This window comes from Heteronotia binoei, chromosome 1 (genome assembly GCF_032191835.1).
Source record: "Heteronotia binoei isolate CCM8104 ecotype False Entrance Well chromosome 1, APGP_CSIRO_Hbin_v1, whole genome shotgun sequence".
Lineage (NCBI taxonomy): Eukaryota > Metazoa > Chordata > Lepidosauria > Squamata > Gekkonidae > Heteronotia > Heteronotia binoei.
The window spans coordinates 277,405,490-277,421,325 of record NC_083223.1 but is presented as its reverse complement, the minus strand read 5'-3'; the positions used below and the strand labels follow the sequence as shown (position 1 = coordinate 277,421,325).

Here is a 15,836-nt window from a genome sequence, read left to right as displayed (position 1 = left end):
CCTAATAATTCCCAGCATGGCATTGGCCTTTTTTATTGCAATCGCACACTGTCTTGACTTTTTCAGTGAGTTAACTACCACGACCCCAAGATCTCTCTCTTGGTCCGTCTCTGCCCATTCACACCCCATCAACTTGTATTTGTAGCTGGGATTCTTGGCCCCAGTGTGCATTACTTTGCACTTGGCCACATTGAACCTCATCTGCCACGTTGACACCCACTCACCCAGCCTCAACAGATCCCTTTGGAGTTCCTCACAATCCTCTCTGGTTCTCACCACCCTGAACAATTTAGTGTCATCCGCAAACTTGGCCACTTCACTGCTCACTTCCCACTCCAGATCATTAATAAGATGGAAGGAAACCCACTGCTTGCACACGAGGTGTAGTCCCTTCTTGACTCCAAAGCTGGCTGCCTCAGCTTGGCAACGTTCAGAAACTCCAGCTTTTGCCCCTTCTTAAGAAAGGGTCTGAGAAGCGGCAAGCCCTGCAGAGGAATGGGAAAGGGTGCCCCCCTCCGCCACTTTTTAACCCCCCCCCCCGACTTTTTAAAATTCTGGCTATGGCCCTGCATGGAGTTGCAAGTTGGTGCGCTGCTTTCTTGCAGCAAACAGAAACCACTTACAAGAGGGCCTTGCTTGCCGTGGGAAAGTGGCACTCTGTCTCGCAGCTCCGCGGCAACTTGTGCAAAACCGGGGAGAAGCTCCCGGGGCAAAAGGGCTCTCCACCTGGAACAAGCCTAGTGCGGAATTGGTCACAGTGCTCCATTTGTATCTTGTGGCTTATAGCCACTCATGAAACTCTGCTCTTAAGAGCATAAGAGAAGCCATGTTGGACCAAACCAGTGGCTCATCCAGTGCAACACTCTGTGTCACACAGTGGCCAGGTGCCATCAGGAGGTCCACCAGTGGGGCCAGGACACTGGAAGACCTCCCACTGTCGCCCCTCCCAAGCACCAAGAATACAGAGCATCACTGCCCCAGAGAGAAGAACATAAGAGAAACCGTGTTGGATCAGGCCAGTGGCCCATCCAGTCCAACACTCTGTGCCACACAGTGGCCAAAACGCAGGGACCATCAGGAGGTCCACCAGCAGGATCAGGACTCCAGAAGCCCTCCTGCTCTTGCCCCCCCCCCCCCAAGTACCAAAAATACAGAGCATCACTGCCCCAAACAGAGAGTTCCAGCTGTGCCTTGTGGCTAAGAGCCACTGATGGACCTCTGCTCCAGATGTTTATTCAAGTCCCCTCTTGAAGTTGCCTGTGCTTGCACTTGCCTTCATTTCCTGCAGCAGCGAATTCCATGGGTTGATGACTCTTTGGCTGAAGGACTTCCTTTGATTTGTTCTACGTCTACTGCTCATTCATTTCATCGATCTTGTATCAAGAGAAATGTACTACTTTCTCCGCTTTCCCTATCCCATGCACAATTTTGTAAATCTCTATTATATCCCTCAATGATCGTTTCTCCAAGCTAAAGTCTTCAACCTCTAACCTCTGAATATTCTGTCTGTGGCTGCCAAGTTCCCAGGTTGGGTGGGGATTTCCCCGCCCGGGAGGTTCCCAACCCACCAGCCCGTATTAGGCCGGCGGGGGGGATTCTCCCCCAATGTCGCCAGAGCCATGACATCGCTCGCGGTGACGTCATCGTGTCAGTGACAACACGCCCTGGCCGCTCTGGGAGCTTCCGGAGAAACTCTATGGTTTTCCCAGATGCTCTAGCAATTTGGGAGGGAAAACTCTATGGTACCCATTGTACCATAGAGTTTTCCCTCCCAAATTGCTAGAGCGTCTGCCGGAGGCTGCAGGGGACTTGGCAACCCTAATGGGGAGAAAAGTATTTCTTTCTCCGCCTTCACTAGCCCATGCCTAATTTTGTAAATCTCTATCGTGTCATCCCGCAGTCGACGTTTCTCGAAACGAAAGACCTGAACCTCTAATCTAGGGGTGTCGAACTCTTTTGTTATGAGGGCCGGATTTGACATAAATGAGATCTTGTTGGGCCGGGCCATGTCAGGCTGGGCCATGTGTGTTCCTATTTAAGATTAGGTAGCAGAGATATAAACTTGATAAAGAACACAAACACAAATATATATATTTTAAAAACTTAAAACGTGCTTAAAACGTTAGCACTCATCGTTTTTAAAGATGCTTTCTTTGTATCTCTCCCATGGGATCCAGGGAACTGGACAAAGGAAGCGCTGGCTCTTTCCTTCCTTCCCCAGGGGACGGAGGGGGGGGGAGAGGAGCCTCAGCCAATATGAATGTATGCCTACTTTTGTAGGCTCTTTATTACATGATACAATATAAGTTACTTAATTTTGTACATACTAGTCAAGAGTGTTTTTGCGCAATCTTTTTTGATATTTTTGTAATAGAAGGAAGAGAGGCTTGGCTCAGTAGCTCTGCTGCGCGATTGAGAGAGCCTGGCAAAGCAAGCTACTCCTCCCCCCTTCCTCCCCAACGGAGGCGCCTCAGCCAATGGAGAAAACAGAGGTTTTGCTCTGTAGTTCCAAGCTACTGAGCAAGAAGAAAGCAAGATATAGGGAGAAGGAAGCAGACGGCAGCCAGTTGCTCAGGGGCTTGATAGGAGCCCTCCAGGGGCCTGATTCGGCCCCCAAACTGCATGTTCAGCACCCCTGCTCTAATCTCTGACTATTCTATGTTAGATCCAATTCTTTTTCCCGGTGTTGTTCAACTGAAGCCCCTTCAGCGGATGATGCAGCCCTTGAAGAAAGACCACACGTGACTCCACCAGCCGGTTCTCTTTCCATAGCTAAAGAGGTGAGGATTCCTCTCATTCGTAAATATACCCACGTCCTCTGCTTCCGTCTTCAGGCCTCCCCGTGTCAGTCCGGGCGGCGGAAGGACTACGCCCTCCCCAATGCCAGTTGGAGCCAGGACATGATGCAACAGTTCCACAAGTTCATGGAGATGTGCAAAGACGGGAAGTGGATCCGAGTCGCTTCGTACAGAAACGTGAAGTATGACATTGCAGGCAAGAACTCTCTCCTTCCTCCTCCCCCAATGGAAACTTTTGCTTTCAGGCCACCCTGCAATGAGGCTTGTCAATCCCCAGGTCCCAGCGAGGGAACTTCCGCTTTCCCAGGCTGCTTCCCGCCCCCAGTCAGCTGGCCCCGCCCCCAGAGGGCCATGTGCCTTTCCCCCTCCGGAGGGCTTCAGTCGCCGATTGAAAGGCTTCCTCTAGGGATGGGGTGTCTGTGTTGCTGTGAAGCAGCAACTCGTGAGTAGAGAGGCCAATCCCCTGCATCAGATTAGCCAGAAACGTTGGGGGGCGGGGAGGAGGGGGGGGGAAACGTCTGCTGAGCACTTCATTATTCCCTATGTGGAGATCGATTCTCATAGGGGATAATGGGGAATTGATCTGGAGGTTTTCGGGGGCTCTGGGGGAGCTGTTTTTTGAGGTAGAGGCACCGATTTTTCAGTATAGTATCTAGTGACTCTCCCCAAAGTACCCCCCCCCCAAGTTTCAAAACGATTGGACCAGGGGGTCCCAATCTATGAGCCCCAAAAGAAGGTGCCCCTATCCTTCATTATTTCCTATGGAATGAAGACATTTTAAAAGGTGTGCTGTCCCTTTAAATGTGATGGCCAGAACTCCCTTTGGAGTTCAATGATGCTTGTCACACCCTTGCTCCTGGCTCCGCCCCCAATGTCTCATGGCTCTACCCCCAAAGTCTCCTGGCTCCACCCCCAAAGTCCCCAGATATTTCTTGAACTGGACTTGGCAACCTTACTTGCAATGCCTAGAACAACAACAAAGAAGTTGAAGGGGTAGAGTGGCATGTTCCGTTCACTGCAACAGACCCCAACCCGCAGTCTGTGGACCGGTACCGATCCATGGCCTGTTAGCGACTGGGTTGTATAATTATTTCATTATATATTACAATGTATTAGTAGTAGAAGTGATGATGATGATGATAATCTTCTTCTTCTTCACCCAAAGGGTGATTAACATGTGGAGTTCACTGCCACAGGAGGTGGCGGCGGCTACAAGCACAGCCAGCTTCAAGAGGGGATTGGATAAACATATGGAGCAGAGGTCCATCAGTGGCTATTAGCCACAGCATATTGTTGAAACTGTCTGGGGCAGTGATGCTCTGTTTTCTTGGTGCTTGGAGGGGGGCAAAGTGGAAGGGCTTCTAGTCCCACTTGTGAACCTTCGGATGGCATTTGGGGTTTTTTTTTTTGGCCACTGTGTGACACAGTGTTGGGCTGGAGGGGCTATTGGCCTGATCCAACATAGCTTCTCTTATGTTCTTATAATAATAATGCATCGGATTTATATCCTGCCCTCCACTTCGAATTTCAGAATCTCAGAGTGGCTCACAATCTTCTTCACCTCCCTTCCCCACAACAGACACACTGTTGGGGCTGGATGCGGTGGATGGGGGCTGAGAGAGCTCTGACAGCAGCTGCCCTTTGAAGGACATCTCCTGCGAGATCTATGGCTGGACCCAGGGCCATTCAGCAGGTGCAAGTGGAGGAGGGGGAAATCAAACCCAGTTCTCCAGATAAGAGTTTCACATGCTTAACCACCACACCAGACTAACAGAAATAAAAGTGCACAATTGTATTATCCTGAAACTATCTGCCCTGGTCTGTGGAAAAATGGTCTTCTACAAAACCGGTCCCCTGGTGTCAAAAAGGTTGAGGACCCACTGGTTTACTAATATTAGATGCAAGGCTTTTTGGGTAGCAGGAATTCCTTTGCCATTAGAACATAAGCCAAAGCATGTTAGATCAGGCCAATGGCCCATCCAGTCCAACACTCTGTGTCACATAAGAGAAGCCATTTTGGATCAGGCCAATGGCCCATCCAGTCCAACACTCTGTGTCACACAGTGGCCAAAAAGAAATTATAATATATACACACACTGTGGCTAATAGCCACTGATGGACCTCTCCTCCATATTTTTATCTAAACCCCTCTTGAAGGTGGCTATGCTTGTGGCCGCCACTACCTCCTGTGGCAGTGAATTCCACATGTTAATCACCCTTTGGGTGAAGGAGGACTTCCTTTAATCCATTTTAACCTGTCTGCTCAGCAATTTCATCGAATGCCCATGCGTTCTTGTATTGTGAGAAAGGGAGAAAAGGACTTCTTTCTCTACTTTCTCCAACTCCATTAGGCCATGCCCCCCCCCCCTGCTTTAGCCAATCCTCCAACAGCTTACAGGGCTCTTCGTCCAGGGCCTACTGTAAGCTTTAGGAGGATTGGCTACATCAGGGTACGTGCACCTTATATGCAAAGGAGTTCTTGCTACAAAAAAAGCAGAAGCAGCCTTGATTAGACGTTTCTCTGCTGTTGTCTGATGGTTAATTCTCACGAATCTACAGAATGGCTGGGTGAGAAACTCGAGGAAGAGGAGGAGGAGACAGAAGCCCGCCTGTTCACCAGGAACATTGACGCCGAGGGTCTGGGTTTTGAATATGTGATGTTCTGCAACCCCTCGGAGAAGAGGGTGGTCTGTCTTTTCCAGCCAGGTCCTTACCTGGAAGGACCTCCAGGGTAAGGACTGAGAAATCAGGGAACTCCTTGACCACAGATACAGAAGAAGAAGAAGAATTGCTGATTTATACCCCGCCCTTCTCCCTGAATCAGAGTCTCAGAGCAGCTCGCAATCTCCTTTCCCTTCCTCCCCCACAACAAACACCCTGTGAGGTGAAGATATTGGATTCATATCCCGCCCTCCACTCCGAAGAGTCTCAGAGTGGCTCACAATCTCCTTTACCTTCCTCCCCCACAACAGACACCCTGTGAGGTAGATGAAGATATTGGATTCATATCCCGCCCTCCACTCCGAAGAGTCTCAGAGCGGCTCGCAATCTCCTTTACCTTCCTCCCCCACAACAGACACCCTGTGAGGTAGATGAAGATATTGGATTCATATCCCGCCCTCCACTCCGAAGAGTCTCAGAGTGGCTCACAATCTCCTTTACCTTCCTCCCCCACAACAGACACCCTGTGAGGTAGATGAAGATATTGGATTCATATTTCGCCCTCCACTCCGAAGAGTCTCAGAGCGGCTCGCAATCTCCTTTCCCTTCCTCCCCCACAACAGACACCCTGTGAGGTGGGTGCGGCTGAGAGAGCTCTCCCAGAAGCTGCCCTTTCGAGGACAACCCCTGCCAGAGCTATGGTTGACCCAAGGTTATTCCAGCAGCTGCAAGTGGAGGAGTGAGGAATCAAACCCGGTTCTCCTAGATAAGAAGAATCTTTTAAGGCCCTTTACGGCCAGGGGCCCGCATATCTTCGAGACCACCTCTCCCCATAAGAACCCCCCCCCCGGCTCCGAGGTCTCCTGCTCAACATCTTCTCATACTCCCTGGTCCTCAGGATGCCCAGCTGGCTTCAACGAGCAGCAGGGCCTTTTTCGTCCAGGCCCCTACCTGGTGGAATGAGCTCCCACTGGAGATTCCAGGCCCTGCGGAACTTATCAAGGTCTCGCAGGGCCTGTAAAACGGAGCTCTTCCGTCAGGAATTTAATTAATCCAGCAGGCGTCCTCTGAAAGCCATCATTTCCCCCAGCGTTTCACCATTATGATGTTATGTTATGCTGTTAGCCATCAGCCAAATCCTGTTCGCCACCTAGGTCTGGAAGATTGTTTACCGGGCTGCTCCTGTTTTGTTCTGTCCGTTTTCACGATATTATTTTAACTGTTTTATTGTAAGCCGTCCTGAGCCCACTTGCAGGATAGGGTGGGATATCAATCTAAAAATTAAATTTAATTAAGCAATTGGAAAGGAGACCTTGCAAACCACTACGGAGAGTCTTTCATTAACACGGAGAGACTTTCTTGCATGAGAAATTTCACAAACAAATTGATTACATTATCTGGACTTTCACGTTTGCATATGATTGAAAATATTTGTATACACCGGTGATTCTTAGTTATTCGGTTATGATACCTTTGGGCATTTTTGTTAGAGCTGGAATTAGCAGTCTTCCTTCTCCTCCATCTCTGGGTGATGGTCTATTTCCTTTTCCTTTCCAGTTTTGTCCACGGCGGTTCCGTCGCAACTGTTCTCGACAACAACCTGATGGGGTGTGCGTTCATGACCGTTGGTGGCGCTCTAATGGCTAACCTCAACATCACCTTTAGGAGGTGAGCAGATTTTAGTGTACTGTTGTGCTCTACTAAGGTTGGTATTGGATCCTGACAACCAAGATGGCTGCCTAAGAGGAAGAGCAGTTTTTCCTGGTCCCCTTAGGACATGTCGTGACCCCACTGGTAGACCTCCTGATGCCACCTGGGGTTTTTGTGGCCACTGTGTGACACAGAGTGTTGGACTGGATGGGCCACTGGCCTGATCCAACATGACTTCTCTTATGTGACACAGAGTGTTGGACTGGAGGGGCCATTGGCCTGATCCAACATGGCTTCTCTTATGTTCTTATGTGACACAGAGTGTTGGACTGGATGGGCCACTGGCCTGATCCAACATGGCTTCTCTTCTGTACTTATGTGACACAGCGTGTTGGACTGGAGGGGCCATTGGCCTGATCCAACAGGGCTTCTCTTATGTTCTTATGTGACACAGAGTGTTGGACTGGATGGACCATTGGCCTGATCCAACATGGCTTCTCTTATGTTCTTATGTGACACAGAGTGTTGGACTGGATGGGCCACTGGCCTGATCCAACATGGCTTCTCTTATGTTCTTATGTGACACAGAGCGTTGGACTGGATGGGCCACTGGCCTGATCCAACATGGCTTCTATCATGTTCTTATGTGACACAGAGTGTTGGGCGGGATGGGCCACTGGCCTGATCCAACATGGCTTCTCTTATGTCCTTAAGCCGGAGAGTACTGACGGACAACTGTCTTCCCCCTCCAGCCCCATCCCGCTGGGCTCGGTAGTCCTGGTGGAGAGCGAAGTGGAGAGAGTGGAAGGGAAGAAAATGTTCGCATCTGGCCTGGTGCGGAGCACGGACGGGGAGACCATTTATGCAAAAGCCACAGGTGAGAGCTTCAAGAATTGGCAACCATGTGCCCAGGGGTCCCATGATATCCACTGACACCTTAATCAGCCAGTATCGTAATGCCCCTGTATAGATCGATGGTGCGGTCTCATTAGGAGTATTGTGTGCAATTCTGGTCACTGCACCTCAGAAAGTATATTATAGCATTGGAGAAAGTCCAGAAAAGGGCAACTAGAATGATTACAGGTTTGGAACACTTTCCCTATGAAGAAAGGTCAAAACGCTTGGGGCTCTTTAGCTTGGAGAAACGTCAACTGCGGGGTGACATGATAGAGGTTTACAAGATTATGCACGGGATGGAGAAGGTAGAGAAAGAAGTACTTTTCTCTCTTTCTCACAATACAAGAACTCGTGGGCATTCAATGAAATTGTTGAGCAGTCGGGTTAGAGTGAATAAAAGGAAGTCCTTCTTCACCCAAAGGGTGATTAACGTGTGGAATTCACTGCCACAGAGGTGGTGGCAGCTACAAGCATAGCCAGCTTCAAGAGGGGATTGGATAAAAATATGGAGCAGAAGTCCATCAGTGGCTATTAGCTGCAGTATATTATTGGAACTGTCTGGGGCAGTGATGCTCTGTATTCTTGGTGCTTAGAGAAGTGGCACTGTGTGACACAGAGTGTTGGACTGGATGCGCCATTGGCCTGATCCAACATGGCTTCTCTTATGTTCTTATGTGTGACACAGAGTGTTGGACTGGATGCGACATTGGCCTGATCCAAAATGGCTTCTCTTATGTTCTTAAAGGCGGGCTAGGTGCAACTTTTTCCCAGCAAGGCTTCCCATTGGCCCTTGGGAGATTCCAGGGGCCCTGCTGATTTTTTTGAAATGTTTCTTTGGCAGGACCTGTTGGAAAGTCGGGTTGGCCATCCCCCGGTGGGGCAGGAATAAACGTATAAACCTCAGCGGAAACCAGCCTCCAAAATTATATACAAATTATTTACTATGATTGTTGCTAAGAAAGGTTTTTCTAATATTTTTCACAATAAAGTTGTGCAAAAACAGAGATTAGAGGAACATCATCCCGTCACCCAAAGTCACTCAATAACAAATCAATGTCCAATGTTCATATCCGATGGGCGCAGGTAGAAATTCCAATGGTGCAGTTTTCGGTGGAGAGCAACGCTCCAGACGGTTTCTCTGTACAGCCAGGCACAAGAAGTGATACCCTACGCCACGGGTGGCCAACGGTGGCTCTCCAGATGTTTTTTTGCCTACAACTCCCATCAGCCCCATCGAGTGGCCAACGGTAGCTCTCCAGATGTTTTTTGCCTACAACTCCCATCAGCCCCAGCCATCACGGCCAATGGCTGGGGCTGATGGGAGTTGTAGGCAAAAAAAAACACATCTGGAGAGGTACCGTTGGCCTCCCCTACGCGGTTGTACTTAATCCCACGTTTCGCCTTTGCTTCGATGAGCTGTACACAAATAATAATCCTCACACGTGACAACCTGATGTTCCTTTAATGGCTATTTTTGTACGACATCGATATTAGAAAAACCTTCCTTAGCAACAATCGTAGTAAATAATTTGTATACAATTTGGGAGGCTGTTTTTCCCGGAGGTTCGCGCCTTTATTCCCTCTCCATTATCTACGCTGCTCTTTGTGGGTTGCACAATCCCCCAGTTTGGAGACCCTCCCCCCGCTTCAGGGTCATCAAAAAGCGGGGGAGGGGGAGGAGGGAAATGTCTGCTGGGCACTCCATTATGCAGACCGATTCCCATAAGACATAATGGAAAATTGATCAACGGGTATCTGCGGCTCTGGAGGGGCTGTATTTTGATATAGAGCTGCCACTTTGGCAGCTTAGCACCCAGTGCCTCTCCTGAAAAGACCCTCCAAGTTTCAAAAGGATTGGACCAGGGGGTCCAATTCCATTAGCCCCCAAAGAATGTGCCCCTATCCTTCATTATTTCTAATGGTGGGGAAGGCACTGAAAAGGTGTGCGGTCCCTTTCAAGGTGAGGGCCAGAACTCCCTTTGGAGTTCAATTGTGCGTGTCACGACCTTGTTCTTGGCTCCGCCCCCAATGTCTCCTGGCCCCACCTCCAACGCCTCCTGGCTCCGCCCCCAAAGTCCCTGGATACTTCTCGAATTGAACTTGGCAACCCTAAAGTAAACTTTGGTGGCCATTTTGTGTCTGTGCTCACCACGCTGCCTAAATTCTAAAGGTATCCAGAGGCTCAAAAAGCCGGAGGGAGTGGTCCCTGGTTATTGTGACTGATGGTTGCTCTCCCAACCACAGCTAGAAGCCTTTTTGCCCCCTCGCCCTTTTTAACCTGGAGATACTGGGGATTTAACCCGGGACCTTCTGCAGGCCCAGCTCTCACTATACCACTGAGCCGCAGGTCTTCCCTGAGTCTCGTTCTCTCTACTTCGACTGGCAATGGCTTCCGAGAGACTCCCTTCAGTCTCCCTCCCCAAATCCTTTCCACAGGTGGAAGGAAAAGACCTGAGGAGGGACGGTGGCTCAGTGGTAGAGCATCTGTTTGGTAAGCAGACGGTCCCAGGTTCAATCCCCCGCATCTCCAACTAAAAAGGGTCCAGGCAAGTAGGCGTGAAAAACCTCAGGTTGAGACCCTGGAGAGCCACTGCCAGTTAGGGGAAGAACGGTGGCTCAGTGGTAGAGCATCTGTTTGGTGTAGTGGTGAAGTGCATGGACTCTTATCTGGGAAGAACTGGGTTTGATTCCCCACACCTCCACTTGCACCTGCTGGAATGGCCTTGGGTCAGCCATAGCTCTCTTATCTGGGAGAACCGGATTTGATTCCCCACTCCTGCACTTGCAGCTGCTGGAATGGCCTTGGGTCAGCCATAGCTATGGCAGGAGTTGTCCTTGAAAGGGCAGCTGCTGTGAGAGCTCTCTCAGCCCCACCCACCTCACAGGGTGTCCGTTGTGGGGGAGGAAGGGAAAGGAGATTGTGAGTGGCTCTGAGACTCTGTCCTTGAAAGGGCAGCTGCTGTGAGAGCTCTCTTAGCCCCACCCATCTCACAGGGTGTCCGTTGTGGGGGAGGAAGGGAAAGGAGATTGTGAGTGGCTCTGAGACTCTGTCCTTGAAAGGGCAGCTAGTGGGAGAGCTCTCTCAGCCCCCCCCCCCCCAACCTCACAAGGTGTCCGTTGTGGGGGAGGAAGGGAAAGGAGATTGTGAGTAGCTCTGAGACTCTGTCCTTGAAAGGGCAGCTTCTGGGAGAGCTCTCTCAGCCCCCCCACCTCACAGGGTGTCCGTTGTGGGGGAGGAAGGGAAAGGAGATTGTGAGCCGCTCTGAGACTCTGAGGTTCAGGGTGGAGGGCGGAATATAAATCCAATGTCTTCTTCTTCCCTGTTTGTAGCTCTGGTCATCCTAATGGATTCCAAGTTCTCCCGTCTGTGAGTCTTTTCCGAGTCGCCTTCTGAAGCCCGCACTTTGTCGCCTGGGTGAAAGCCCGTCAAGCTCCCAATACGGCTCACTCGCTTCCCCCTCCTCCCCGGGATCACGGACCACAATCTGCTGCTCCTGATTCAAACTCGCCCGCCTTGTTTGTGTTCCGGCTGTGGCAGAGACGGCCAAGGGATTTCTACCTCCTCCTCCGGCATCGAGCTGCCTTTCGCTGCTTCGAAAAGAGGCATTCTCCTCTGGGAAGATACGCTGATGCTGCAAGCCCCTGGGGATGCCAGCCCCCAGGTGGGGCCCGGAGATCTCCAGAACTGCAGTTTATCTCCAGGCTATTGGGATCCGTCCCCTTGGAGAAAATGGGATGCTTTAGAGGGGGGACTCCGGGGCCTGGTAACCCACAGGGGTCCATGTCTTCCCCGGGCTCCACCCCCAAATCCCCAAAAGTTTCCCAACCTGGATCTGGCAGCCAGAATAAAACATTTTTTGGTGTTAAAGGTGCCCACTGAAATCAAACTGTAGTCTATTGTTTCTGACTGATGCAGAGCGTTAAGAACATAAGAACATAAAAGAAGCCCTGTTGGATCAGGCCAGTGGCCCCTCCAGTCCAACATTCTGTGTCTCATAAGAACATAAGAGAAGCCATGTTGGATCAGGCCAATGGCCCATCCAGTCCAACATTCTGTGTCTCATAAGAACATAAAAGAAGCCCTGTTGGATCAGGCCAGTGGCCCCTCCAGTCCAACACTCTGTGTCTCATAAGAACATAAGAGAAGCCATGTTGGATCAGGCCAGTGGCCCCTCCAGTCCAACACTCTGTGTCACATAAGAACATAAGAGAAGCCATGTTGGATCAGATCAGTGGCCCCTCCAGTCCAATACTCTGTGTCTCATAAGAACAGAAGAGAAGCCATGTTGGATCAGGCCAGTGGCCCCTCCAGTCCAACACTCTGTGTCACATAAGAACATAAGAGAAGCCATGTTGGATCAGGCCAGTGGCCCATCCAGTCCAACACTCTGTGTCTCATAAGAACATAAGAGAAGCCATGTTGGATCAGGCCAGTGCCCCTCCAGTCCAACACTCTGTGTCTCATACGAACATAAGAGAAGCCTTCTTGGATCAGGCCAGTGGCCCATCCAGTCCCACACTCCGTGTCACAGAAGAACATAAGAGAAGCCCTGTTGGATCAGGCCAGTGGCCCCTCCAGTCCAACACTATGTGTCTCATAAGAACATAAGAGAAGCCCTGTTGGATCAGGCCAGTGGTCCCTCCAGTCCAACACTCTCGCACCTTTAAGACTAACCAATTTTACTGTGGCATAAGCTTTCGAGAAACACAGCACTCTTCGTCAGGAAGCTTAAGCTGCAACACAATTTGTTAGTCTCAAGGGTGCTGCTAGACTCTGCTATTTTTGCAGTAACAGACTAACACAGCTAACTCCTCTGAATCTACCCCTAAGACAAGTTTGTCTGTCGACTAAGAAGAGCCCCGCTGGATCAGGCCGATAATCTCATCTAGTCCAATAAAGGAGCCAGAGAAGAGCAAATCATAGAGTTGGAAGGTACCTCCAGGGTCATCTAGTCCAACCCCCTGCACAATGCAGGAAACTCACAAACACTTCTCATTAAAATCCACAGGATCTTCATCACTGTCAGATGGCCATCTAGCCTCTGTTTAAAAACCTCCAAGGAAGGAGAACCCGCCACCTCCCGAGGAAGCCTGTTCCACTGAGGAACCGCTCTAACAGTCAGGAAGTTCTTCCCAATGTTGAGCCAGAAACTCTTTTGGTTTAATTTCAACCCATTCGTTCTGGTCCTACCTTCTGGGGCCACAGAAAACAATTCCACACGATCCTCTATAGGACAGCCCTTCAAGTACTCGAAGATGGTGATCCTATCACCTCTCAGCTGCCTCCTCCCCAGGCTAAACATGCCCAGCTCCTTCAACCTTCCCTCATAGGACTTGGTCTTCAGACCCCTCACCATCTTCGTCACCCTCCTCTGGACCCGGTCCAGTTTGTCTACATCCTTCTTAAAATGCGGTGCCCAAAACTGAACACAAGACTCCAGGTGAGGTCTTCCCAGAGCAGAGTAAAGCGATACCACCACATCACGTGATCTGGACACTCGACTTCTGTTGATACAGCCCAAAAATGCATTTGCCTTTTTAGCCACCGCATCACACTGTTGACTCATGTTCAGCGTATGATCCACTAAGACCCCTAGGTCCTTTTCGCACAGACTACTGCTAAGACAAGTCTCCCAGATCCTATAACCATGCATTGGAATTTTCCTACCTAAATGCAGAACTTTACATTTATCCCTGTTAAGATTCATTTTATTGATTTTAACCCAGCATTGCGTGACAATAACAACAGCGGACACGTTTTTCTGATACGGTAGGTATGCCTCCAAAGCCTTTTTAAACTCTCATCTCTTGCGTTCAAATCTTAACACTCCCATGCACGGGGCTTTAACCAAGTTACACAGGGAAAACACTTCTATTACTCTACGTTTTAGACATCTTCTCGGCAGGCCGATGCAAATTTGTCCTTCGAGCGCCAAAGTCGGCTTTTTATCCCACACCAGAAGAAACCAGATCAGGAGAAAAGGTTGAACAAAAATACTGTTTGGGTCCAAAGTGCTTCTCGGGTCGGAAGGCGTGAATTTGTTCTGCAAACAGCAGCTTCTCCACCCCTGACTATTCCACAGCCTTCTCGCAGCAGGGGAAAGCTCCTTGCACCGACGGAAGCGAAATGGATATAAGTCTTTGTACGCTTGAGGTACCCTAACTTCCAGGGAATATCTCCCAGATACGAGGATTCCTCCAGAAGACCGGGAAAAACTTCCTGGAAAAGAAGCCCTCTCTCTAAAGCCAGCAAAAGAGCTAGTAAGCAAACAGAGGCAGAACCTAGGGGATCAGAGAGAGGCCTCGCAGTCATCCTGGGAAAACCCCGTCTGGATGAACGTCGCGTGCCAAAAATGCAGCTCCAGGGACGCTCGCTTTGGATAACACAAAACAGCTCCCTGCCAGTGTGAACTGGAACGAGGCTGGCAAAAAAGGCACCGATGGTCGGGATCCAAGGGGTCCTCTTTGCCCTGGCATGCAGGCTCAAACCAGGAAGGACTTTGGCGGGGAGAGAGATGCTGATGGAGAACCTGGTCCCTCTCTGTTCGTGACGACCCTCTGGGGTTACTTGGGGCCCTTTGGCGGCTGGGAAGCCTTCGGTGGAACCAGCTGGATAAACAGTCCTAAAATCAGGGAGAAGGGACAAAAAGAAAAGGTGTGCAATTACATAAGAACATAAGAGAAGCCATGTTGGATCAGGCCAGTGGCCCCTCCAGGCCAACACTCTGTGTCACATAAGAACATAAGAGAAGCCCTGTTGGATCAGGCCAGTGGTCCATCCAGTCCAACACTCTGTGTCTCATAAGAACATAAGAGAAGCCATGTTGGATCAGGCCAATGGCCCCTGCAGTCCATCACTCTGTGCCACATAAGAACATGAGAGAAGCCATGTTGGATCAGGCCAATGGCCCCTCCAGTCCAACACTCTGTGCCACATAAGAACATGAGAGAAGCCATGTTGGATCAGGCCAATGGCCCCTCCAGTCCAACACTCTGTGCCAAATAAGAACAGAAGAGAAGCCATGTTGGATCAGGCCAATGGCCCCTCCAGTCCAACACTCTGTGCCACATAAGAACATAAGAGAAGCCATGTTGGATCAGGCCAATGGCCCCTCCAGTCCAACACTCTGTGTCACATAAGAACATGAGAAGCCCTGTTGGATCAGGCCAATGGCCCATCCAGTCCAACACTCTGGGTCACATAAGAACATAATTTATATCCCGCCCTCCCCGCCGGAACAGGCTCAGGGCAGCTCACATAATATAAAATACAGTATACAGTAGTAGAATAATAAAACAAAATAAAATCCCCCAATTTACAATTATTCATCAGTTAAACATTAAAACATCAATAAAACCAGAATTTCAAACCACAGGTTAGTTTGGTGCTACAAATATAACGTAGCTTTGCATCATAACGATGGTATAATAATTCCACATTAAAAAGCCAGCTGGAAGAGGACGGTCTTGCAGGCCCGGCGGAACTTGTTAAGGTCCCGCAAGGTCCGTACCTTTTCTGGTAACTGGTTCCACCAGCGGGGAGCTGTAACCAAGAAGGCCGTCTGCCTCGTAACTTCCAATTTGGCCTCCTTCGGCCCAGGGATGGTCAGCAGATTTTGCGAGCTAGATCTCAGTACTCTCTGGGGCACATACGGGGAGAGACGGTCCCTAAGGAAGGCAGGTCCTCAGCCATATAGGGCTTTAAAGGTAGTAACCAGCACCTTGTAACGAATCCGGTACACAATTGGCAACGAGTGCAGTTCCCGCAGCTTAGGCTGTATGTGCTCCCACTTAGGGAGTCCCATTAACAGTCTGGCCGCCGCGTTCTGC

General features: G+C 50.0%; 2 protein-coding genes across 4 annotated transcripts in view; one reads left to right on the top strand and one right to left on the bottom strand.

Moving 5' to 3' along the window:
- Positions 1-2,838: 2,838 nt before the first annotated feature.
- On the top strand, positions 2,839-11,878 carry LOC132588735 (acyl-coenzyme A thioesterase THEM4-like). The gene is made up of 5 exons (XM_060261128.1): positions 2,839-2,994; positions 5,358-5,529; positions 7,017-7,127; positions 7,862-7,986; positions 11,337-11,878. Exons 1-5 carry the CDS (start codon positions 2,901-2,903, stop codon positions 11,375-11,377), a joined length of 543 nt encoding a protein of 180 aa, XP_060117111.1. The 5' UTR covers positions 2,839-2,900; the 3' UTR covers positions 11,378-11,878.
- Positions 11,879-13,693: 1,815 nt separating this feature from the next.
- LOC132584245 (acyl-coenzyme A thioesterase THEM4-like) overlaps positions 13,694-15,836 on the bottom strand; it is a 35,918-nt gene continuing 33,775 nt past the window's right edge. For all 3 annotated transcript variants that reach the window (XM_060256093.1, XM_060256084.1, XM_060256075.1), the window contains one exon: positions 13,694-14,629. In XM_060256093.1, coding sequence (XP_060112076.1) covers positions 14,571-14,629 — 59 coding nt within the window. In that variant the 3' untranslated portion in view covers positions 13,694-14,570. The remainder of the gene's footprint in view (positions 14,630-15,836) is intronic.

What these genes read in the sequence shown, in the direction of transcription:
- LOC132588735 (XM_060261128.1), top strand. Translation starts at nt 2,901, where the DNA reads ATGATGCAACAGTTCCACAAGTTCATGGAGATGTGCAAAGACGGGAAG. An exon ending in TACCTGGAAGGACCTCCAGG is followed by an intron (nt 5,530 to 7,016) that starts GTAAGGACTGAG and finishes TTTCCTTTCCAG; the next exon opens with TTTTGTCCACGGCGGTTCCG. An exon ending in CATTTATGCAAAAGCCACAG is followed by an intron (nt 7,987 to 11,336) that starts GTGAGAGCTTCA and finishes CCCTGTTTGTAG; the next exon opens with CTCTGGTCATCCTAATGGAT.